The 25,548-nt window shown below is 49.9% G+C and overlaps 1 protein-coding gene across 3 annotated transcripts in view; it reads left to right on the top strand.

Annotated features, from left to right (window-relative positions):
- Nucleotides 1–6,007: 6,007 nt before the first annotated feature.
- KCNB1 (potassium voltage-gated channel subfamily B member 1) overlaps nt 6,008–25,548 on the top strand; it is a 103,154-nt gene continuing 83,613 nt past the window's right edge. For all 3 annotated transcript variants that reach the window (XR_003524781.1, XR_003524782.2, XM_027623056.2), the window contains exons 1-2: nt 6,008–6,221; nt 7,420–8,153. Coding sequence is in view for 1 of the 3 variants with exons in the window: in XM_027623056.2 (XP_027478857.1) it covers nt 7,587–8,153 (567 nt within the window). In the remaining 2 variants the exon portion in view is untranslated. The remainder of the gene's footprint in view (nt 6,222–7,419; nt 8,154–25,548) is intronic.

The raw sequence follows: 25,548 nt of genomic DNA, 5'->3' as shown, positions 1-25,548 counted from the left end.
TACATCCTGAAAGTAAAAATCAAATCAGCTACTCTCTGCTTAAGAATCTCCAAGGCTCTTGACATAAACTCCAAACATCTCCCCACAGCCCTCACCTACATGATTTTTCTCCTTCTCTGTTTTTCTCTCCTATGCCTTCTTGGACCACTCTGGCCCTCCTCACTCACTCTGCTCTGGCCACATCCACCATCTTCCATCTCCTTCAACCCTCCTGTCCCAGGGCCTTTGAACCTGCTCTCCCTTCTACCTTTAGCTTGGAACGCCCTCCCCCCTGCTCTTTTATGGCTTGCTGATTACTCTGGTTTACCATTCACCTGCAGCATCACCGCTCCCTCCTTCCCATTGTTCTGACATTCATACTTTTCTTATTTCCTATTCAGCAATTATCAATATTAGATTATTTTTAAATGTCTCTGTTTATGCTTCACCATTCCTGCATTCCCAGCATGCAACATAAGCTTGACACATAGTAGGTGCTCAGGAAATACGCACTAAGTGAACAAGTGGTCTTTTCCTCATGGTGGGAGAGTTTGTCCTTTATCCTGGACGGTGAGGAGTTATGAAGGTTTATCAGCAGGAGAGTGACATGGCCAGACTTCTGCTTTTTAAAGGCCTACCCTGGTAGCTGCAGGGAGGTTGGGTTAGAGGAAGAATAAAACTAGGAGATGAAGATCAGAGAGGAGGCAGATGAGACTGGGAAGAGGTGGACAAGGACAGTGGAGAGAAGGTAGAAAAGATATCCGTTCCCAAAGGGCAGGGGAGCTGGATGTCAATGAAATGTTATCTTACAAGAATCAGTTAATTTGCTCTTGATCTCTGTAGCTTTGATTTCCTCCTTTTGCTGACTTGCTCCTTTTCCATCACATCTTGGAGTTCCCAGGCCATCTGCGGGGAAGAGATATTACTTTACCTTTAATTGCTTTGCTGGAAGCCCATGCCTCGATCCATCCATGCCCTGTATTTCATCATTTTTTGGCTGCAGACCCTGGGAGTCAATGGCTTTGGCAAAGTCCAGGCTACAAAGGGGTTTGATGGACTATGTGCAGGTTTACCTGTCTCCTTCTGTGGGACCCTCTGGGGGCACCCATATTTCCTCCCAGGGAGGGAGCCGGGGCTTACCACAGAGCGTTACATGTAATAAACACTATAAAATGGTAGGTAGTAGATGAGTGGGGATGGCCAAGTGAGTGGGTGGGTGGGTGGATGGAGGATGGATGGATGGACAGACGGATGAGGGGGTAGGTAAATGGTGGACAGATGCATGAATATTTGGGCTGGATGATTATGTGGGGGGATGAATGAGTAGGTAAGTAGATGCATGGATAGGTGGATGGATAAGTGGATGAGTGAGTAGGTGGGTAAGTAATTGGATATATGGGTGAGTGGGTAAGTGAATGGGTAAGTAAATGAATGGGTAGATGAATGGATAAATGGTTGGTGGGTGTATAAATGGGTGGAAAGATGGGTAGTGGATAGAATATGTGAATGAATGGAAAGGAAGATGGATGTGTGAGTACATGGGATTGATAGATAAGTGGATAGATGACTGGTTGGGTGTACAGTTGGATAACTTGGTGGCTATATGGTTGGATAGTATATGGATGGTTGACTAGATGGCTGGGTTAATGGGTAGGTGGTAGGCAAAAGACGGAAGAAGAATAGGTAAATATATGGGTTGGTAAGAAAACCAGGCTCACCCTTTACCAGGAACCTGGGCCAGGAAACCCAGGGCTTGATAAAATCAATCAGGCTAGCATAGAATGGGATGGACACTAGAATCAGACATCTGGTCACTCAAGGATCATCCAACAGCTAATAAGTCTTTATATTAGAATATTCAGCCCAAGGGCGAGAGAGCCAGAAAGAATCTTAAATGAGGTCAGATACATGCAAAGCATTTAGTACAGTACCTGGTATATAGTAACTGCTCAATGTTAGCTGCTACTATTATGGTTGTTGCTGATGCTGTTATATTAACGTGTACTTACTAGTGTTAGGCATGGGTGCTAAGCACTTCATACGCATTATCTCATTAGTCTCTCCTGCAACTCTGGGGGGTAGATTCTATCATTAGCCCCATTTTACTCATGATTATGATTATTATTATTGGGTGTGACGAAAGAGAAACAGGTGAGAAGCCTGGAGTCCAAGCTGATGGAAAATCCCCCAGGGCTGCTGGAACTTTGGGCAAGGCCACAGAAAGAGCAGTTGTCCCGAGTGACACCCACGCAGAGATGTCAATGATTTCCCTCGAGCCTTTGGGTGCCTCCATAACTACCCTCATAAAGCAATTATTCCTTCCCAGAGGTCTGTGGGGGAGAGGGGAGAGGGGACTCATTAATCTAATTCAGTGCCCAGAAGTTCCAAGAAACCTGAGGCCACTCAGTGGGATTGTAAAGAGTGATGGCTGTTATTATGGGTTCTTTTTTTTTTTTAAGATTTTTTATTTATTCGACAGAGAGAGACATAGCAAAAGAGGGAACACAAGCAGGGGGAGCGGGAGAAGGAGAAGCAGTCTTCCCGCTGAGCAGGGAGCCCAATGTGGGGCTTGATCCCAGGACCCTGAGATCATGACCCGAGCCAAAGGCAGACGCTTAATGACTGAGCCACCCAGGTACCCCGTATTATGGGGTTTAAGAAGGAAAAAAAAAAGACTTTGAGTGGATACATCTCTTGCTACTACAGTTTACAAGGGATTCACTTGTATTTACAGGGGTGAATTGGGCTGACTTGATATCACTCAGCCTCAGGTAAAAAATCTCAACACCTCTCAGCAGGAAGTCTGCCAAGAAGGCCTGAGCAGATATAGTTTGTGACCTGGTGCGGGCACTCAGCTGCCTACTCTCTGGTTGACCTTTGGGATACTGTTCCCCTTGATGAGCTTTTAATTTTTCCCATCTGCAAAATGACATGGTTATACTTGAACTCTTTCCGGGGGAGGGGTCCCTTTTCTGTAAAACATTCTGAATTTTATTATTCTTTTTGCCCTGTTTCCTGTAAGTTCATTTTCTTTTCCTCTGTTTCTTATAAGTACATTATAAGGAGATGGGAAACTTTTGGTTTGTGGAGAAAGAATTGTATCAGTTGGACTCTTTGGGACATAAAGGAAAATATCACAACTCAGTCTGGTTTAGGTAAAAAAGGAATATTTACTAGCTCACACAGCTGGAAAATCCAGGGGCAATGCCTTCAGGCATGACTGGATCCAGAAACTCTGACATTGTCAGGACTCAGTATCTCAACCTCTGGGCTCTACTTTCCCCGGAATTGGCTTTATTTCTAGGCAGTCTCCTCTCTCATGATGGCAGAAAATTCTAGGAAATGAAGGCCAGATGTTTTCAAATAGTTAGTCTTTTCATTCAGAAAGGAAAAATTCTGAACTGTGGGCTGCGCAGAGCCTGGGGAAGCAGAGACAGAGCTATTCCCACTGTCTGCACTTCCAAGATCCAGGTATATCTAGATGTTCTTTATCCAAATCTGGAACCAAACTTTGCAGGACTTGGGCCACCCAGAGGGAAGAATCTGAATGACATGGAGTATCTAGCACTAGCCTTGGGCTTGGGGAAGAATCAATCTCCTTCCAGAGCCTTACGGCCGTGAAATTGCCCAACCATCTTCACTACCATCATTCCAGTCCCAGCCCCTCACCACTGGCCCGGACAATTGCAGATGCCTCATGAGGGGTCTTCCTGCTGCCATCTTTGTCCCCCAATACTCCATAATGCACACAGCAGCTGGAAGAATCACTTCCAAAAATATATCTGCACATGGGACTTCTCTGCTTAAACGCTATCATGGCTTCCCATCAGGATCAGAAACAACTCAAACTCATTCCTTAACCTTGAGAATAAAATTCCAACAAGGCTCTGTGTGGCCTAGTCCCATCTACCTCTCTAACCTTCCTTCCCAAGGTCATTTCCACCTTACGGCCTTTGCTTTTATTGGCTCCCCTGCCTGTAACCCCTTCCTCAGAATTTCACATGGTTGTCTTCTTCCTGCCCTCAGGCTCTGAGCTTAGATATATCACCTCCTCCTGGAAGACTTCCTGCCTGACACCCTTATCTAAAGTTGCTGGTGCCTCTCAGACATGCTTTACCACTTCCTCTTATTTACTTTTCTTCATGGCATTTATCACAATCCAAGTGATCTGATTTATTTAACTTGTTTATTAACTGTATTCCTCACCAGAATGTAAGTCCAAAAGCATAGGGATTGCTTGTTTTATCCTTCTCACTGGATCTCCAGTGTCTAGAGTAGTGTTTGGCATATAGTAGGTGCTCACCAATTAGTGGTTGAGAGAATAGCATTTCCAGACTAGCAAATACCTTTGCCTTCTATTAAATTAATCTAGGGTTTTTCAACCTTGGCATTATTGACATTCAGACCTGGAGAATTATTTATTGTGAGTGCCCATCCTGTGCACTGGAGGACGTTTAGCAGCATCACTGGCTTCTACCCACAAGAAGATGACATCTTGGAAAAGGACCATAATGATGGAGGTGATGAAAGTAAACAGATTTAAAAAATATAGTAATATTGGGGCACCTGGGTGGCTCAGTCTGTTAAGGGTCCAACTCTTGATTTCGTCTCAGGTCTTGATCTCAGGGTCATGAGTTCAAGCCATGTGTTGGGCTCCATGCTGGCTGTGGAGCCTACTTTAAACATATGTATATATGTATGTGTGTATATATATATATATAAAATGTTATATTTTCATTATATTATATATTATACTATATATTATATATTATACTATATATTATATATAATATTATACTATATATATAATATTAGGTACAACACTATGGAAATGAATCTCCTCATTTTATAAATGAAGAAAAGGGCCAGAGAGGGGAAGGGGCCCTGTGGCTTAGTCACAGCTTTCTCTTCCAAAGCAGGGGGCTTACTGTGTATCCCTAGCTCCTATTTACTTGTCATGCAGTAAATATGTATTTGGAAGAATAAATGAATAAACATGAGGTCCAACTATGGTATCCTTAGGGAAGCCTTGCTCACCTCTTCAGGTAAATCCTTTGGTTCTATATTCATTTCTGGAGATTATTTGATGGATTCTGTCTCCTCCACTGGACAAGAGTTCCAGGGGAGGATGGTTCCTTTGCCCAGCCTGGCACAGGGCCAGGCACCCAGTAAGCTCTCAATAACCAGCTGCCCAAGGTAACATGAATGAATGAATAATGAATCGCCAGGCTCTATAAACCAGCTGACCCCTCACTCTCTCTTCCCCTCACCTTACTTTATTTTTCATCTTTGCTGTTGCCACCAGCTGCCACATTGCATATTTATCTGTTGATCTACTTCATTGTCTACCTTCCTCCACTAGAATCAAGAATTCCATCCTAGAATTAGGTTTTAGAATCTAGCATGGAAGCTCATGAAAGCAAGGGCTATTTGAAATTGCAATCTGCCCCTACCCCCCCCTGCCTCTATCCCTCTCTACTTCCTTATCCCCCCAGCGCTTACCACCGTCTGACATATTTTTTTACTTTCTTGTTTTTTGTCTGTCTCCAGCCAGCTCTCCAAGGGCTGAACGTTTGTGTTTGATTCACAGCTGTTTCTCAGCCGCTTATCCTAGTGCCTCACACAGAGTAGGCGCTCACCCCCAAGTTCTTCACCTGACAAAAGAAGGCAGGATTGCTAGGCAGCCAGGAAAGGGAGCCCAGGTGGGAAGGGCCGGGCCGCCAGGTGCATCTCTTTCGCGCAAAGCCCTAGCCCGCCCCCAGCCTCACCTGGAGGCTGGGCCGGGCAGGCAGGAGTTAAGCGGCGCGCACGCTTCCGACCCGCAGGTGGCGCCGTCCCGCCTCGGTGCCCGACTCCGGGCGCTCCGAAGTGCGGGACAGAATCGCAGCCAGCGCAGAGCCTAAGCTCAGCCCCGACTTGTTGATCTCGCTCAAGCAGCCGCCGCCGCCGCCGCCGCCGCCGCCGCCGCGGGAGCAGGAGCAGGAGCAGGAGCTGGAGGAGGTGGAGCAGGAGGCGCCGCCCGATCGCGGACCTGCCACCCGCGCCCCCAGCGCTCGCCCGCGCCCCCAGCCTCGGAGAGGGAGCCCCGGCTCCGCGGCGCCTGCAGCCCTAGCGCGTCGCCTGCCTGGCCGGCGTAGGCCGGGCCCAGCCCGGCCCCGGGTCCGCCGCTGCCCGCGGGCGGGGGCGCCCGGGCTGCCGGGGCGATGCGCGTTCCCTGGCCCCGGGAAGCGGCCGCCCTGGGGGTGAGTGTTGAGGCGCGCGGCCAGCGGCGGGGACACAAGGGGACAGAGGAAAGGGGCTCGCCTGCCGCGGTTCGGCCTGTTGGTCTACCTGGGCTCCGCGGCTTCAGGCCGGCGGGGGTATTATTGGGGGTTCTTCGGCAAGGGTTGGGGCCTGGGGAGGCGCGAGGGGAGAGGGCGTCAGGATCACATTCTTGGGGGCTCAGGGCAGCCCCCGAAATCACCAGCGCGCGGCGGGAGGAAGGCACGTTTTGAAAAGGCCAGAAAATTCAGCTCCTTTCCCCGCCTCCCACCTCCCCCACCCCTTCCCTTCCAAGCCCCGGGAAAGGCGCAGAACCCGGAGTTATAAAAAGCCATCGCAGGAGAGGAGCGAGAGGGGGGGGGCGGGGGCGGGGAAGGAGAGAAGGAAGGATGGAGCAGGTGGATCTGCAGGACTCTGCGCGCCCCTCCTGCGGTGGGGTAGGGGGCACAGGGGGAGGGGCAGGACTCCGCACAGATCTTGGCTTTGCGTCTTTCAGGGCTCACTTAGTTACCGGAGCGACCTCAAGAGATGCTCCCGTGCTTTAGGGAGAGGGGTCGCTCCGGAACAGCGAGGCTGTCTTTGACCACCCCGTCAGTTATGACCTCCGACAGGTGGGTAGCTGAAATCCCCCCAGAATTTCCCCCAAGTCTTTTAAGGTTTAGAAAAAGCCAACCCACTGCCACCCCCTAGAGCTCAAATTCGAATTATTTCGGAGCAGGGGGAAGGAAAAGATGAGAAATCTCAAAAAAAAAAAAAAGTTTTTCATGCAGCGCCCCTTTTGCCCATTGTGGGGCTGGTTCGGGACTCGACGGGGAGACCCAGAAAGAAGCGAGTTTCAGCACTCGAAGGGGAGGACAGCGCCCCGGGCGGCTGGGTCTGGCCTGGGCGGCAGAAACCCGGGGTGGGGCCTCCCGGATCCCCGAAGCGCCTCTTGGGGGCCCTCTCCCCGCCCCGAAGAGCCGCCCCTCCCTCCACCCATGGGGTGGGGCGGACTTCAGCACTGGCGGGAGGGACAGCGCCAAGCCATTCAGCAACAACCCCCCCCCAGCCCCCGCCCCCCAGTCCTGAGCCGCTTAGGCACCGGGAAGGTCAAGGCCGGTTGGGGCCCCGGTGGAGAGGTGGGGAGGGGCCGCACCCAGCTCCCTGTTTCCTGACCCGCGTCCGCTTCCTGCCTTTCAGCGGTCGGGATGGAGGTGAGAAGCCGGCCTTGACGCGCGCCCGCGCCGTCCCCTGCACCCCCAGCAGCCCACAGCGCTCCCTGCCCCCCTCCCCCGCAGCGGCCGGCCTTGCCGTCCAGTGACAGCGGCCTGGGGGGGGCAGGGGGGGCGGGGGAGGCCGGACCAGCGATGCCGGCGGGCATGACGAAGCATGGCTCCCGCTCCACCAGCTCGCTGCCGCCCGAGCCCATGGAGATCGTGCGCAGCAAGGCGTGCTCGAGGCGCGTCCGCCTCAACGTCGGGGGTCTGGCACACGAGGTGCTCTGGCGCACCCTGGACCGCCTGCCCCGCACGCGGCTGGGCAAGCTACGCGACTGCAACACGCACGACTCGCTGCTCGAGGTGTGTGACGACTACAGCCTCGACGACAACGAGTACTTCTTCGACCGCCATCCAGGCGCCTTCACCTCCATCCTCAACTTCTACCGCACTGGGCGGCTGCACATGATGGAGGAGATGTGCGCGCTGAGCTTCAGCCAAGAGCTTGACTACTGGGGCATCGACGAAATCTACCTGGAGTCCTGCTGCCAAGCCCGTTACCACCAGAAGAAGGAGCAGATGAACGAGGAGCTCAAGCGGGAGGCCGAGACCCTGCGGGAGCGAGAGGGGGAGGAGTTCGATAACACGTGCTGTGCAGAGAAAAGGAAAAAGCTCTGGGACCTCCTGGAGAAGCCCAATTCCTCCGTGGCTGCCAAGGTGAGTCCGGGGTCTGCGGGCAATTGCACTGGGGGCTCTGCCTGGGTCCCCGGCTGGAGGACCGCCGCTGGAGGGGGGGGTGTCTCTGGCTTCGTTCCCAAAGAACACCAGGAAGGGGTAGGGGCTGTGGCCCAGACCTCAGAGGTGAGGACCAACACCTTCCAACTGTTCCTGTTTGCATTGGTCACCTCATCCCCTGATCATCCAATACTTTATACCTCGACTCTGTTGGAGAAGAGGATTTGCGGTGATGTAAACTCCCACAGCCAGAGGGTGGACACTGTAAATAAGAAGGCACAGAGGGACGGTAAAGCCTTGCTGGGATGGAGTTGAGTTTGGTCTATATACATAATGCTCCCTTGTGGAGTCCTAGACCCAGGCGGGAGTTGGGGGGGGGTCACCTGCGATTCTAATACTTACCCCTCTATTTATAACCCCACTTCGCCCCAAGGAAGGAATGAAAGCAGCTTACAGATGTGCTTGGAGGACATTGAGATACTGTCAGGCAGTTTTAACATAAGTAAGAAAAATGAGGCAAAGGGACTCTGAGGGGTAGGTATGTGCATGCATGACGCACGCAGCTGCCTGTGGATGCTTGTGGGCGAAGGGTCACCCCTGGTTTGTTCTTTATTTATTTGGTGAGTTTATTCCAAGAATGATTTGGTGCAGCTTGTAAAGATGCTTTGGCTGTTGGAAGAGGATGTAAATTTTGAAATAAGAGAGAAAAATTAGGCAAAATGTGAAAAATGAAGCAGAAGGAGGCAGAAAGGCTTAGATCACACGAAGTGGACCAGTGTGCTGCTGGGTAACGGCAGAGGGTATGCCAGCCTGAGACAGACTTGGGGTGGGGGGCCAGGCCAGAGAAGGGGGTCAGTGCTGATGAGCTGCTTCTTTGTGTTAGGCTGGGTTCCAGGAATGCCTTGGAGAGATGGGGCCTGTCTTCAGGTGGCCAACGTGCTGGGTGTTGGGAGTAAATGACAACACAGTGTGTTCAGTGCTCTAGAAGAGGTTGTGTGAGGCCCAGGGGGAGCCAGAAATAAGAAGTGTTGATGTCGAAATCCAGGACTACCACATTGGGAAAGACATGCAGAACACTCTCAAAGAGTGGGGCCAGGAGGGGTTGGAGGTGGGGGACAGGTAGGTAAATGTGTTCGCGACAAAAGGAAAAAGGCAGGAGGAAGCATCATGTATGTGCTCGGGCTGCCTCATGTCCCACCTGGCCTCTCCTTGTGGGATCCCCCTGGCTTAGTTGGCCCCTCACTGAAGGTCCACCTGCAAGGCTGGGTCTGAAGGGGACACTGTGGGGTCCTTTCCCCAGATCTGGTGGCTTGGGGAGAGGCCTCTGAGAGTAGTTGCAGGAGGGGGTGGCTGGGAAGAAGGTGGAGGGAGGCCTAAACGTTTTCTCTCTTCCCTGGCAACCCCAAAGAGAATGCAGAGATTTCTAGGCCTGGTTCCCTCTTCTGTGGGCTGCCTCTGACCATAATCCTGCCCTAGGTTTCGTGTCCAGAAAGCTTCCTTCTTAAGACAGCCACTCACCCTTAACCGGCTTAGGATCAGCAGACTTATTTTGCTATTTCCAGGCCTGACACGGGTTCCTCCTACACACACCTTGGTTAGGCCCAAACATGACTATTCCCCGTCCCTGTCCTGTCCCTAAGACATGAGAATGAGGGGCCGGGGAGGGTCGAGTCACCCTCCCAAGGAAGAAGCCGGCAAAGGGCTGTGTTTGGGTTGGTGTCCGGCAGCAAGACAGGGGAGGGAGCTCAGGCTTGCAAAAGGCGCTGTTTGGTAATAAACAGCCTCATCTTGCCCTCGGGTTAATCCGCTCACAGGGACGAGCTTCATGACCTCTCCGTGATCCCAGGCTCAGGCTGTCAGTTCACATTCCTGGCAGATGGACGGTCTAGGACATTCTGCAGCTAGAGCTGAAATGGGGAGGCTCACAGGCAAGCATGATCATTGGTCCCCCAGTACAGAAATCCTGACCATTGATCAAACATTCACTGTATGAAATGTAACAACACAACTGGGTTGTGTTGTGTCCTTATACCAGCTCTCTGTTATTATCCCGCCTTTTGCAAATAGGGAGGTTTGGAGAGGTTGAGTAACTTGCCTAAGGTCACACAGCAGGCAAGTAAGAGTAGCCAGAAATTCAAACCCAAGTGTAATTTTGAAGACGTTGTTCTTTCCATAGTGATTAAGTGCCAAAGACTTCTCCCCAGTCTCCCTGCTTCCACTTTTGCCCCCTGCAAATCCATTGCCCTCACCGCAGCCAGAGGGAGCTTTTCAAAATAGAGACTGGATCACATTATGCATCTGCTTAAAATCCTCCAGAGGTTTCCCACCACACTCAGAATAAAATCCAAACCTTCCGCCATGGCATATCAGACCCTACCGAATCGGTCGCCATGTCCTCTCTCTGAGTTCATCTATTCAACTCTCCTCTGGTTCACTGGGCTCCAGTCCATTGGCTTCCTTGCTGTTCCCTACCCAGGGCAGGCTAAAGCCTGCCCCAGGACTTTTGCACTTACTATTCCTGCCACCTGGAATGCTTTGCCCCCTCTTGTCCCATTCCAGCTGCTTCTCTTCATTCCTCATTTGAGCAAGTCCCTGCTCAAATAACCCCTCCTCCAGGAGACTTTCCTGACCCCTGTCTAAAATGTTCTCCTTCCCCTTACTCTCTGCAACCACACTCAATGTCTTTCCTGCCTAGGCTTTGAGCACCACCTGAAATTTTATTTGCTTCCTTTTCTTTCTCCCCCTCCAGAGTACGAGCTCCGTGAGTTACAGTCACAGCTCTGTTCCCAGCACCCATCAAGGTGGCTGGCCCAGAGGAGCTCCAAATAACTACATGTGGACTGAATGAATGAATCAAGCAATCAGTCAGTCAGTGTGTCTTGGGTTTTGGGGCTCTGTCACTTGTTCCTCACCACCTGCCTGCAACCCAGCTTCCTGGCCTCCTGCAAAGTCACGTGTACTTTGCCCACCCCACCCCATCCATCCCCCAGGTTAGATGCCTTGCTTATCAGAGCAGCAAAGCCTATGGAAATTTCTCAGAGGCCACAGAATGAGATGGTCAAAGGGAGGATCATTTCTCCGTGGTTGTGAGATGCAGGAACAAGCATATCTCCTACGTTTAGAGCAAGGACAGACCAGGGTCCCAGGCCCAGTCCCACCACCTCCCCAGTTTCTGACCTCAGGCAGGTTCTTCACCTCTGCAAGCCTTCGCCTTCCACCTATAAGGTGAAGATGCAAGGCCCTTCTTGCAGGGTCATCATGGAAATCATGTTTGTGAAGATTTAGCACGGTGCCCAGCACATGGGCGTAGGTGGGGCTCGTTGCTATAAATAGGAGCAGAGTCCTTTCTCTATGACTGGGTGGGCTGAGTTGCGACAAACTCTTTCCTTCTGATAGCAGTACTGGGAGACGGAGCTGACGCTGTTAATAATTGATGGGATGTTCTGGCAACACGGAGACAAACCAAAGTACAGGCTCTAGCCTTCACCGTCAGGGGAGTGAAAATCAAAATCCATTAGGCAAAAGGCAGTGTGATGATTCTTGTTTGGAAGCTGGGGTCAGCCCCGTCCGAGCGGCAGGATTGTGGTCCTGGGCCACCACTGGGTTTCTGCTTTCTTGGAAAAATCTCCAGGCTTTTCTTAGCAGGAGAGAGAGGGAAATAATTCGCCAGGCCAGGAGGATCTGCCTTCCCTGGAATAGTCTCAGGGCATGTATCTCAGTCTGATTGGCTACTGTTGATTGTGCCAGGCGCTAGTTAGTGGTACTTTATATCCCCTATCTCATTGAAATCCCTTCAACAATCCTATCAGGTAATCTGCCAATTTGGACTGCAAGTAACAGAATAGAAAACTAAAAGTGGCCTCTACAAGGAGGAAGATGCATCATCTCACGTAACAAAAAATTCCAAGGTAGCTGGTTTTGGGCTAATGGCTCCATGATACCATCAGGATTCTAGAATCGTTCCATCTTTCTGCTCTTCCAGCTCCTGCAGGTGGCTTGGCCCTCAGGCTTGATGCCTCATGTCACAAGACGGCTAATGTAGACCCATGAGGTCCAACCAGTGAAGAGGGACATTTCATCCCGTATGCCACCTTTTTCCCTGAAAGGCAAACCTTTCCCAGGAGCCCCCTCAGACTTCTTTTCAAATCCCATTGGCCGGAATCAGGTCACATGCTCATGCTCTCACAGCAGGGAAGCCAGGGAAGGCAAGCGTCTGCCATTTTCAGATGCAGGAAGGAATGGCTTCAATGAGTGGTATTAAGACTCTTTCACAAAGAGAAAATTGAGGCTCTGGGAGGTGAAATCACTTGCTGGAACTCCCACAGTTAAATGCTCAATAAATATTTGTTGCAGGAATGAAAATGGCAGAGCTAGAGCCTGAACCCAGGCTGGTGTAGTTCCCAGCTTGTGTTTCTTAATCCTGGAATCTTGGGCAGATCATTCAAGCTGTCTGCACTTTAGTGAGCTCATTGGCCAAATGTCAGAGCAATGGCCACCTCTTGGGGCGGTTTTGATGACTCAGCGAGATTTCAGGTGTGAATATAATTTGCAAATGGAAAGTACCTTATAAATGTGAATAATCATAATAATTACATATTATTATATTCAAAAGTGGGAGTGGTCTTTATTTAAAGTTAGTGGTCAGTATTTTGCCCACCACAGATTTGATTGAGAATCATCTGTGGGTGGGGGTGGGGAGCCTGCCTGGCTTAGTCGGTAGAGTGTGCGACTTTTGATCTTGGGGTCGTGAGTTCAAGCCCCATGTTGGGTATCGAGATTACTTAAAAAATAAAATCTTAAAAAAAAAAAAAAAAGAATCATCTCCAGGGTCTAGAAGATGTGGTTGAGTTCTCAGGTCCATGGCTTACCAGGAATATGACCTTGGGTGAGTTCCTTCCCTTCTCTGAGTCTTAGTGTCTTCATCTAGGAAATGGGAATTAAAATGGAGCCCACCTGAGAGGGCCACAGGGAGATAATCTGCATAAAGTGCCTGGCACATGGTCAGCATTCGATTAATGACAACAGCGATTATTAGCATTATCAGGGGTTCCTCTCTGCTGGCTACACCCCTGGTTGGCAACATCTCCTGTGGCCCGATCACTGCCTGCCCCTTCAGGATTTCATGCCTCTAATGTGATGATGCTTCTGCTTCCTTGACCTGAGCCAGGGGGATTCATATATTGTCATCAAGAAAAAATGAGGGCGGGGGTGTGTGTGGGGAGGGGGAGAACCGAAAAAATGAGGGAAACCAATGTGGAATCTATGGGGCCTTTTCAGCGCTATGAGTCATCTGTGGCCGAGGCTCTTGCCAGCCCCAGGTTGGTCATCCTAGATGTTTGTGTTTATTCCTTGGAGATGATATTGCAGAGATCTGGAATCCTGGCTGTGGGGTCACACCATCCTGGGTTGGAATCCCAGCCCTGCCATTTCCTAGCTCTGCACTTTGGGCAAATCGCTTCACCTCCCCTAGCTTCCATTTCCAAATCTGTAGATGAGGAAGAAAATAAACACCCCCACCCCCTCGACCCCCCACCTCACAGGGCTGGCCAAGGGATTAAGTATGATGGTGGATGTAAGGCGCTAAAGTCGGGCATCAGAAATCCAGGATCCCCATTTGATATAAGGAAACACGGAGGATGCTCCAGCGACTTACCTGGGTCACCCTGCAAGTCGGTGACAGGTCAGGGACCATTTCTAGGCCTTTCTGACCTCATTGGTACCCTCATCGAGGCTCAAAGATCTTTCCATTCCATTAGGATGCTTGACCAGGATCATACCTTGGCAGCTGGTCTCTTGGGGGTTTTGAAAGGCTACAAAATGTGAAAATGTGAAAATTCTTAGGGAGGAAAGGTGTTGGCCAAATGAGGAGTTTGGCCGAAGCTTCATTAATTGAAAGAGAACAAGCTAGTAGTAAACACAACTCCATACCCAGCACTTTGTGTATGTCCTAGACTTGATAGTAGCATGGATGGGAGCCCTGATTTTAGAGCTGGATGGCCCAAGTTCAAAGTCTGGTTCCTTTACTCACTAACCATGTGATTTGGGATAGACCGCTGTACCTCTCCGTGCCCTGGTTCCTTCACACATCAAGTGAGGGCAGTGACAAAGCCTGTCTCACGGAATTGCTACCACATTAAATGAGTTAATGTATGCAAAGGGTCTGGCACATAGAAAGCCTGCAGTAACTTTTAGGGGTTTTGTTTTTAATCCTCATTGTCTCATTTAATCCTCCTGATGATCCTGCCAGATAAATAAGCTCCTTTTCAAAAAAAAAAAAAGCCGTTGTCTTCTAAAATGAGACATGTTCATTGTAAGGTGAGGTTATATAACTTGCTCACCATCGCAGGGACAGTTGGGGCAGAACGGGGACTCAGCCTCAAGAGAGGAGAGGCCGTGTCCCACCCAGATCCTTTTAGCTCTTACCATTTCTGTGCCACCAGCCCAAATCCCAGCTGCCCAGCACCTGCAGTGCTTTGCCTTAGAGGCTCCCTTTGGCCTGTGAGTCCAGTAACGACAAGGACGTAATGCCCCACCCAGAGCAGCCCTCCACTGCTGACTGATGGGGGAAGCTGTATAAACACCCTGGCTCCCTCACCCCTGGATGGGGGCAGGGTAACTCAGAGGTGCCCCAGAGTTCCTGGTGCCCACAGTATTTCCTTGCTTGATAATAAACACTGTTTGGCTTCTTTCCCTTCCCTGTCTCACGGCCCCTCTCCCCTACCAGTGTTTTCTGGGATGACTTCCCACATAAGCTACTTGTACTTGGATCCTTGTCTTGGGGTCTGGTTCTGGTGGAACGAACCACAGATCTGTGGGACATGTCACGTCTTCAGTCCTGATTGTCTTGTGGGCTAAAAAAGCATCTTACAACAAAACCCATACCAGAGATCCTCCTAAAAGAAGAGAATCCAGGGCTGGTGGGCTCAGTCAGCCTCACCTCTGTCTCCTGGATAAAATAAGAACTGACAATGACAGTAGCTACCACCCAGTGCTTATGGAGTGGTGCAGACGCAAGGAGCTTTACGGCCCCCCGGATCTGACGCCCAGGCCACCCTGTGAGGGAGGGACAGTTATCTCTACTCATAGCCATGGAAACGGAGGCCCAGAGAGGTGAAGGGGCTGGCCCACAGTCACACAGGGAATGGGAGGGCTCCCTGACTTTGAGCCCATGGTCTGGCCTCTGGGCTGTGTGAAGAGCCTTCAGGAAGTGAGAGGAAAGCTCCAGGAGCCATCCCCACCTTGCCCTTCTCACCCTGGGGAGCAGGCTTTGAGGGGAGAGATGGGTTCGGCATCTCCCACCTGACTTGGGAGTGTTCCTGGCGCCTGATCCGTCAGGACCGTGCCCCCAAAGGCTACTGGATGGGACTACTGAGACACAGGATTAGCACTGGGCGTTATTTTAATAGGTAATTTAATAGATAAGGCTCAACCTTCTTCCCGAGGGAGAGAGAGATTCTTGGTTTCGGTGCCTCTGGTAAAGGTGAGCATGACCAGCCAGAATTCACATGTTGATGTCCAGGGCACAGTTCTCCTTAAAATGTTTCTCCGGTGACATAAATAACGAATAAGATATAATGTCACCACACAAGACATATTCCTAAGGGCCTGGGTTCAAATCCCACCTCCATCACTTCCTGGCAGTGCCAGCGCATGGGGCGCCTCACCTCTGTAAGACTGGGAAGTAGACATGATAAATAGGACATACTCCACAGAGCGGTGCTATTCAAGCCTGGCGGTACCTTCAGATCCCTTGAGCTTTGAAAAACACTTATGCCTGAGCCCCACAATTGGAACACAACCCCCCAGATGTGTTCTTGTTTTATTTCTGGCAAAATACATAAAACATAAAATTCACCATCTTAACTGTTTTTAGGTATATCATTGAATACCGTTAAGTATATGCACATTGTTGTGCAACCAGTCTCCAGAAATTGTTCATCTTGCAAAACTGAAACTCTGTATCTATTAAACAATAGCATTCCTTTCCTCACCCCTCAGCCCCTGGCAACCACCATTCCGCTTTCTGTCTCTATGAATTTGACTGCTCTAGGTGCCTCATATAAATGGAATCATATAGTATTTGTCTTTTTGTGACTGGTTTATTTTACTTAGCGTAATGTCCTCAAGGTTCATCCATGTAATAGCCTATGCCAGGATTTCCTTCCTTTTTTAAGGCTGAATAATACTCCATTGTACGTGTTTACCACACTCTGTTTAGCCATTCATCCATCCATGGATGTTTGGCTTGCTTCCACATTTTGACCGCTGCGAATAACGTTGCTATGAACCTGGGGTGTACAGATATCTCCTCCAGACCTTCTTTTCATTCTTTTGGGTGTATATCCGGTAGTGGAATGGCTGGATCACATGGTAATTCTTTTTTTGCTTTTTTGAGGAACTGCCATACTATTTTCCCCAGCAGCTGCACCATCTTGCATTCCCACCAACAGGGCACAAATTTCCAATTTCTCCACATCCTCACCAACACTTGGTATTTTCTGTTCTTTTGATAATAGCCATTCTTCTGGGTGTGACGTGGCGTCTCATTGTGGTCTTGATTTGCATTTCACTAATGACAAGTGATGTCGAGCATCTTTTCATGTGCTTGCTGGCCATTTGTACGTATCCGTTAGAGAAATGTCTATTCAAGTAATTTCCCTGTTTTCTAATCAAGTTGTTTGTTTTTTTGTTGTTGAGTTGTAGAGTTCTTTATATATTCTGGATATTAACCCCTTATCAGATCTATGATCTGCACACATTTTTTCCCCATTCTGTAGGTTGCCTTATCACTTGGGTGATTGTGTCTTTGTTGCATCTAAGTTTTTAATTTTGATGAAGACCTATTTGTCTCTTTTTTCTTTGGTTGCCTGTTTTGGTGTCATATTCAAGAAGTCATTGCCTAATCCAATATCATGAAGCTCTCCTCCTATCTTTTCTTCTAAGAATTTTATACTTTTAGATCTTACATTGAGGTCTTTGAAACATTTTGCGCTAATTTTTGTGTGTGGTGTGAGGTAAGGGACCAACTTTATCATTTCACATGTGGGCACCCAGTTTTCCCAGCACCATTTGCTGCTCTGGATGACTTTGACTCTTGGGGAGAGCCCTGGGGTAGGGAGACTCAGAGGTCCTAACAGGCATAGAGCTCTGTGCACAGTGCTGGGGACATAGGGAGATTGCTGTCTGGGTAATTGTCGACAGAGATAAGGGACAGTCCCTGAAACACCCAGCATGGCTCCACCATTCCTCTTCCACTCATGAAAGTTTTGTGGAAAGACAGTCAAACACAAGCATGGGTGACACCTGTCTGGAATGTGGCCACTTCTCACTGCCCCACTGCTGCATCCCCGACTCAGACCCCCATCCTTTCCCATCTGAACCACTGCAGGAGCCTCTTCCTGTCTGTGCTTCCATCTTCATACTACCCCCACAGTCTGTCCCCCACAATGAACCAGAGGGACTTTTATGAGTCAGATCTGCTCACTACCCTGCTCAGAATCCTTCCTGATGGAGAAGACAGCATGTGCTAAAGCCCTGGGGCAGTCTGGGGCAGTCAAGGAACAGCGCCAGGTGACCAGTGTGGCTGGAGCAGAGTGAGCCAGCAGGGGAGTTGGGGAGATAAGATCAGAGGGCTGAACTTGTCTGTCACTGTCGGACCATGGCCTTTCTACTGAGCCTCCACACAGGCCTCCCTGCCTCCAGCCTTCCTCTGCAGAGAACCAGAGCCATCTTTCTCAAGTATAATCTGCTCACATCATCCCCTTCCAGAAACCCTTCTAAGGTTCTCACTGTTCCCAGGATAAAGTCCAAACTCCTTAGTTGACCCTCAAGGCTCCAGCCAACCTCTCCACCCTCACTTCCTTCCATACCTTCTCCCCGACCCCTCTGCTCATTCCACACCCACCTCTGGCATTCCCGGACTACTCCATCCTTCCCTAGTCCTGCTCTACACCTTTGCCCAGACTGATTGTTCTGCCTTGCACCTCCTTCTTCCTCTTGTCTCCCTGCAGTCTCTCTTTCCTCCCTTCACCACCCACATCCTCTTCAGGCAGCCCTGGCTGCTCCCTCCTCTGTGCTCGGAAAGCCTGTTGTTCATACCTTCCTCACACAAAACACTGTGAAGAGTAGCTTATGGGCTGTTCTGTGGATGCCAGGCCTGGCCCACAGAGAGACAGGGATGCTTTAAAAAGCAGGCTTAGCAACCTGACTGCTTGGATTCAGATCCCAGCTCAGGGATGATTCAAGCTGTGTGTCCTTGGTGGGATGACTTCACTTCTCTGGGCTTTGACTTCCTGATCCGTAATCTGGGGAGTCTCACAACAGCTGGGGTGATGGTTCTATACGAAGCACTCAGTGCAGTCCCGGGCACTCAGCGAGTGTTCAGGACAAGTTAACTATTGTTATTATTTTTGCTTAAGTGTTAGTAAATGTTTATTTTTATTTTTTTTTAAAGATTTTGTTTATTTATTCATGAGAGACAGAGAGAGAGAGAGAGAGAGAGAGGCAGAGGGAGAAGCAGGCTCCCAAGGAGCAGGGAGCCCGATGCGGGACTCGATCCCAGGACCCTGGGATCATGACCTGAGCCGAAGGCAGACGCTTAACCATCTGAGGCACCCAGGCGCCCTAGTAAACGTTTATTGAGTGAATGAGTGAGCAAACTTGCACGATTGTGTGTTGATTGATCAGAGTGATCTCCCCTACAAAGCAAGGGTCTCCCAGGTGTACCCCCTCCCCTCCCACCATCCTTGTCTCTACCTACCCACTCCTCTGCCCACACTTCCTGGGCCAGGAAGAAGTGACCTCTGGCCTTCCATTCATAATAAGAAGACACAATTAAAATAGACACTTGAGATGTTTTCCTCATGCCCTGACTGTTCCATTTTTGCTCTGCAACAAAACTGGTCTCCACCATAATTGCCCAATGTGGCCTGTCAAGCGGACACTGTCTGAGAGAATAATGTTACATTCGACAATTCCACGCCATCACTCATAGCCACCAGGTAGTGGACCGGGAATCAAATGGCTTCTAAAAATAGACCATCATATTTCACTAATTCCTGCCCAGGGCCCATCCTTGAGTCTTTCAAGGCCCGTGTGATCTTTGAGGCCCTTGACCTTGGTCAGCTCTGCCTCTTAGAGTCCCTGTGGACCCAAGTGTGCCAATGAGGCAGCCCACGATTGCCCTGCCAGGGGTGTGTGGGAAGCAAAATGAAGGGAGAGCTAAGATGATGGTATTGAACCTGCCTTCCATTTGTTCATCGTGCCTGGAATCCCCACTCTCTTTGAAGGGATCGATTTTCCTTTATCTCCTGTGCCATGGATATGTTTACACATCATTTATTATCCCTTGAATTGGTGACCACAATTTCATTCAGGCATCCTCCCCTCTTCCTGGGACAATCCTTTTGGTTTCAAAGTTGGCTTCCATTCTGCGCTCCTCTGGACCTTATAACTTCATGTGGGTGTATGTGCATGTTTTGAGCTCCCACTTCAGTGCCACCTGTTGTTTGTGCGACAAATATCCATTGCTTATTACTGTATTCTATGCACTGTGCTGGGTGCTTGAGAAGCACTTGTGTATCTATTAGTTAGGATTCTTTTGGTTGCAGGTAACAAATATACAGCTCAAACAGACCTAAGCAGAAAATGTAACTGAAAAGTCCTGGGTTAGGGATGGCTTCAGGCAGGGCTGGATCCAGGGGCTCAAATACGTCATCAGTACCTGGTGTCTAATATCTCTAAGTTCTGGCCTTTCAGCAGGCTCTGCCAACATGGCTGGAAAGATAATCTCCAGCAACTCCAGGCTTCTATCCTGTGGGGAAAGCAAGTTTCTTTTCAAATAGAGCCAACAAAAGCCTGGGACTAATTTTCATTGGCCCATCCCTAAGCCAATCACTTTAAACAGGTCTGGATCACATCTTAGTGACTGGAGCTGGGAAGAGACCAAGAGATGGAAGCAAAACAGGTGGCACCCCAGGGAGAGACTGAGGGCTGCTACCAAGAGCGGGGGGAATAAATGTAACCTGTAAAAATAATCCATAGCCATCATGGAGCTTCTAGGCTCCTGGAGGGAGATGGGCATTAACCAAATAAAAAAGTAAACGGCAATAATCACACAGTGTAATCTGTATGCCGTGAAGGAGAGAAGCAAGATGTTTTGGTAGAGAACAACAGGGTATGGTCAGGGAGGTCCTCTCGGGGCAGGTGGCCCTTTCTGAGAACCTGAACTTGACTTCTCTCCTTCCCAAGTTGCAGAAATGACCTTTCTTCCATGAGTTCTGTCTTTCTCTCTTGTGCCCTTTAACGTGCTCCCTATTGGATTCTATAGTCTGCTGAACTTGTTTTATCTCCCCAAGTAAAGCAGGAAGTTCTCAAAGTCTAGGACTGTATCTTCTTTGTTTCTGTGTTCTAAGGCAGGGTGGGTGGGCTGCTCGATTCATTCATGAAGTTCTATTGGAATGTCTGCCACGTTCATTTATTTGCCTATTCTTCAAGGCCGCTCTGAGTTACGATAGCATTTCCAGGAAAAGTTATATTCTAACGTCGCTCCAGGGCCCGATGCAGAGGAGGGGCTTCGTTAGAAGGGTTTGTTAGAGGGCCAGAGGGAGGGAATGACGGCACAAGCTAGCTGTGTGACCTTGAGCAGATTACTTAACCTCTCTGGACTTCTGGCTCCAGATCTTGCAAAGCCAGCTGCCTCTTCTCATCCTTCAGATCTTGGCTCATATGTCACCTGTTCCGAAAGGCCCTCCCTGACCTTGAATGACCAATTTGGATGTGGCAGCATTTACGCTCTTTCCGCGATGGAATGTCTCTCCGGTTTATTTTGAGGTTAGGCCCACCTGGGGCAGGCGCCCTTCCCCTCCTCTTTACCAAAGCTTTCCCTTGTCTCCTACATCACGGCTGGTAGGATAAGTGGAAAGAACTCTGGTTTGGAACTCTGGAGACTTGGGTTCATAATCCCAACACAGCCACATATATGAGCTATGAGAACCTGGGCAGACAGACCCTTCAGCTCTCTGGCCTCAGCTTCCCCGGCTGAAAAATGGGTGTGGTAGTTCTGGCAAGCAGGAAGGACCGGTGCGCCGGAGTGGCCAGCATGGTGCCCAGCCAAGTGCAAGGGCTTTGTTCGAGTTGTTGGTTTTCCTTTTCCCCTCCTTTTCTCAAGAGGGAGAGAGGAAAGATAGTCTACCCCAAACCTTGCCATGATCTGGCCTCTAACTATGACACGTTGCCTGCTCGAATTCTTCATACAATGACTGTGCCAAGGAGCGGCTGGAAGGTAGGCAGCTTTCTCTTACATAAAGCGTTATGCAAATGCGACCCAAGGCAAGTCCCCTAGTCCCGCTCTCGGTCCTTCCAGATTGCTGCCCCCAAGCCCCCCACCCCTACGTAAACATTTCAGACCCTTGCTGGCCTCAAGACTGGGAGAAGAGACCAATCCAAAGAGGTCATTTTCCAGACAGACTGGAGAGATCCGTTGGTGGGTGCATGCATGCTGGATGCCCCTAATTACTGAGCGATGCCCCGGTCGGGCTGGCTATAGACTTTGATGGGGTGTAGTGCCAAACAAAAACGCAGTCCCCCTCATTCAAAAATTCAAAAGAATTTCAAGACTGTGGAAGTAGAGCCAGCAACCAAGCTTGGGGCCCATCAAATCACAGGGCCCTGTGGGACCATGCAGGCTGCACCCCCACGAAGCCAGCCCTGCCCACTAGGAAGGAAGACTCAGAAGTCCTGGGAGTGAGGAGTAGAAGGTCCCTCAGTCCCAGAGAATCTGTCAAGGAAAAGGTGCCTCTTCGGACACCTTGAACTCAGAGGGCCACAGGGGCCAGGGAGGTAGTGTTAACAAGCAAAGCCGTTGGCTGGAAGAACCAGAATACGTCAATGAGCAGGACGGTGAACACTCAGCCTTGGTGTCAAGGAGGCAGCAAGGGAGCGGTGGGAACTGGAACACACACGCCCATCGAAAGATGCAGCTGCTATTCAGCTCTAGGCTGGGTTCTGGGCCCAGCCAGAGAGTTTCCTTCCCCCGCCCCCCGCCCTGAAGAATTATTTATTTATTTCAGAGAGCGTGCACGTGTGCAACTGGGTGGGGGGGAAGGGCAGAGGGAAGAGAGAGAAGCAGACTCCCCACTGACCACGGAGCCTGACACACGGTTCAGTCTCAGGACCCCTGAGATCGTGACCTGAGCCGAGATCAAGAGTCAGACTGTGAACTGCCTGAGCCACCCAGGCACCCCCCAGAGATTTTAATTTTTTCATGTGAGATATCCCAAGTTATTAATATTGGCAAATATTTTTTTAAAAAATTAAACACATTTGGGTGGGCCAAACAGAACAGTCCTGTGGACCACTTTCAGCCCTCAGGGCTCCACTTTTTGACTCTTGAGGCACAGAGCCTTCTGATGGCTAGAAATGGGAAGAAGGATCATTTCTGGTCTCTGAGGCCCTCCCATCTAGAAGGGGTTGGGTGACAGAAGCAGCCGGTCCCCCCCTCCCTTCTCCCTACTCTGACAGCAAGCACAAGACAGGGTGACAGGTGTTTGTTGAGTGAATGACTGTCCTACCCAGCTGGGACTTGGCTTCAAACCCAAGGCACCCCCAGCGGGTGCCAACACAAGTCAGGGAAATCCTTAACTAATTAGTTAACAGGAACCAACGTCCCCCTACCCAGCCTCCAACTAGAGCAGGAAGAAAAAGCTGCTGTAAGGCTGTAAAAAGCAGTGGATATTGAGTCAGCAAACTGGACTGGTTCTGAGTCTCAGGTTTCTCATCTGTAAAATGGGAATAGCAAGTTCCCAAGGGTTGTCCAGAGGACTGAATGAGAAGAAGCATGTAAAGTGCTCAGCGAAGTGTCTGATACACAAAAAATAGAAGCTGGTGTTATTTTTATTTTCATCTTCCTCTCCTCCCCATAGGAGCATTTGGCTTATTTCTAGGGGCTGTGGGCCCATGGAAGAGTTTGTTGTGTAGAATTAAACTTTAGATCCTTGCAAAGTAGTATCAGGTCTACAAATTCAGCCTGGGAAGCATGAGTGTTCAGGAATTTTTGGCAGAGATTGGGGGCCCAGGATGGTAATTCTGATGTTCAAGGTTGGAATTACACTGCTCAAAATCACAGCAGTGATGTTCGTTGTTGGGACACTGGCATTCAGGGTCACAGTTCTGGGGTTCAAGGTTAGAAGGCTGCCACCCATTGTCAGAATCCTCAGATCTGTAATTGGACCCAAGGAGTACAGGGCTAGAGTACTGCTACTCATGATTGAAACTCTAGCGGGCAAGGTCGGAACGCTTATGTTCCAGGCTGGAAGTCATGTTCAGAGTCTGAGTTTTGAGGGTCAAGGTCAGGACACTTCAGTGGTGTTCGTGATTGGAATTCTGGCGGGCATGTTCAGAACCTCGGTGTTTGGCGTCGGAACTCTTGTCCCCGACTCATTATGTTTTGGGTCTCATCCCTTATGTGTGTCATTAATACTTCATTGTCTACCCCCTGGCAGCAGTTCCTGAAGAAAGGCAAACCACAGAAGGTCCCCAAACCTCCATTTAGCCGGTGGGATTCTGTTATTTATGCCTCTTTCTCTTACTGTTTCTGATGCCCATCCACTCAGGAGGTGCTCTCAGGAGTGACATCCTCAGGAAGGCAGCTGAACAATGACTCCCCTGCCCTACGCCTGCCAAGGACCCTTGACCTGTTGTCAGCCCCATTTAATTTACCTTTTCTTGCTGTTTGACCTGGAGCAGGCCCTGGGGAAGCAGCCCTACCAAACCCAGATCTCACCTCCTTGCGCTCCAAAGAAAGGCAGAGGGGGTCAGGCGAGGGTGTGAAAAGATGCCAAGGGCTTGTGGCTTCCCGGCCCTGGGAGATGTGTGGCTGGCAGCAGCTTGTGGGGAAGCGGAATAGTGTGCTGGTCACTTTGAGCACCACGAATGCACTGTTAGTGTCAGCTGGCGGGGGCAGCTTCATCGACGGTGGGAGGGGGCTGCTGCTGCAAGATCACCTTTCAGTTCTACTTACCATGTGCGTGAGCACGTGGTGGGCACTCAGTGCTAAGGTGGCTGGCAAGGACCAGCCGCTAGGTCTCATCCCCGAGTAAATGACTATAGCTCCCCTCCCCCCACCTTCACGCTCCCCCTCCCCCACCTTCACGCTCCATTCCTTTACCTTCCTTATTTTGTTCCTCGTCCTTTTCACCACCTGGTATATTATGTTTATCTGGTTCATCTCACTACATCATAAGCTCTATCAGAGAGGGACTTGGTCAGGTTTTGCTTGTTTTCTCCGTGGTTAAATCTGAGCCTAGGGCGCCTGGGTGGCTCAGTAGGTTAAGCGTCTGCCTCCGGTTCAGGTCATGATCCTGGGGTCCTGGGTTCGAGTCCACATGGGGCTCCCTGCTCTACGGGGAGCCTGCTTCTCCCTCTCCCTCTGCCTGTTGCTCCCCGTGCTTGTGCTCTCTCTCTCTCTCTGTCAAATAAATAAATAAAATCTTAAAAAAAAATCTGTGCCTAGAATAGTAGTTATGAAATAAAATTTATTGAGTGAATGAATGAAGGAATGAATTTGCCCCTTCAGATATGGTCTTAGAGAGTTTTTCGGGCCTCATATCATTTCACTCAGAGCCTGCCTCTGGTCTTATCCACTCTATCTATACAGAGTTTTTGGATGGGGGTGAGGGAGAGTGGCAGTAGGGAGGGGCATTAACTCCTCCATAACTTCTTATTGCTCTCAGGATAATTTCCAAGTCCCTTATCTGGTCACTAAAGGCCTATAAGAACTACTACCCACCTTCATATTACACACATCATATCTCCTTTCTCAGATCCTCAGGCTCCATTCAGGGTCTTACCTCAGGACCTTTGCACATGCTATGCCAACTAGAACAATCTTACACCCCCCACCCTGGCCCCCTTGGCCTCCTTAACTCATCTTCGATGACTCTGTGTAGTAAGCATCTTTCTCTTGACTTCCCAAACTTGATGTCATTTCCTTCATGATGGGCCCTGGCATTTCTTCTAAGAATTTGTCATTAGACCCCCTTGGTCAGTGCTTTTGGATTCCAGAATTCGACACTGGGAGATAATCTGAACTGGAGGTTTCTTATGAGGGAGGTGGCCAGAGCCCCTTCCTTTTTACTCAAAAAACTGTAGAACCTGGCCCTCCTCCCAGATGTGAGATGTTCTCAATCAAGGGAGGAGTTTGTCTCCCAAGGAGATTTCTTAGCTGCCTTTCAAAGCCTGTCCCATATAGCCCATCACCATGGGTTCTTGGTCCCTTCAGTAACTTCTCACCCTCCAGCTGTCCAGGCTGAGAGCAGGGCCTCCCTGGGGACTCAGAGGAGTTTAGAGGTGCAACCCAGTCTCTCTCTCTGACAACACC

Source organism: Zalophus californianus, chromosome 8 (genome assembly GCF_009762305.2).
Source record: "Zalophus californianus isolate mZalCal1 chromosome 8, mZalCal1.pri.v2, whole genome shotgun sequence".
Classification (NCBI taxonomy): domain Eukaryota; kingdom Metazoa; phylum Chordata; class Mammalia; order Carnivora; family Otariidae; genus Zalophus; species Zalophus californianus.
The sequence above is the reverse complement of the archived record's forward strand: the minus strand, read 5'-3'. Positions and strand labels throughout refer to the sequence as shown.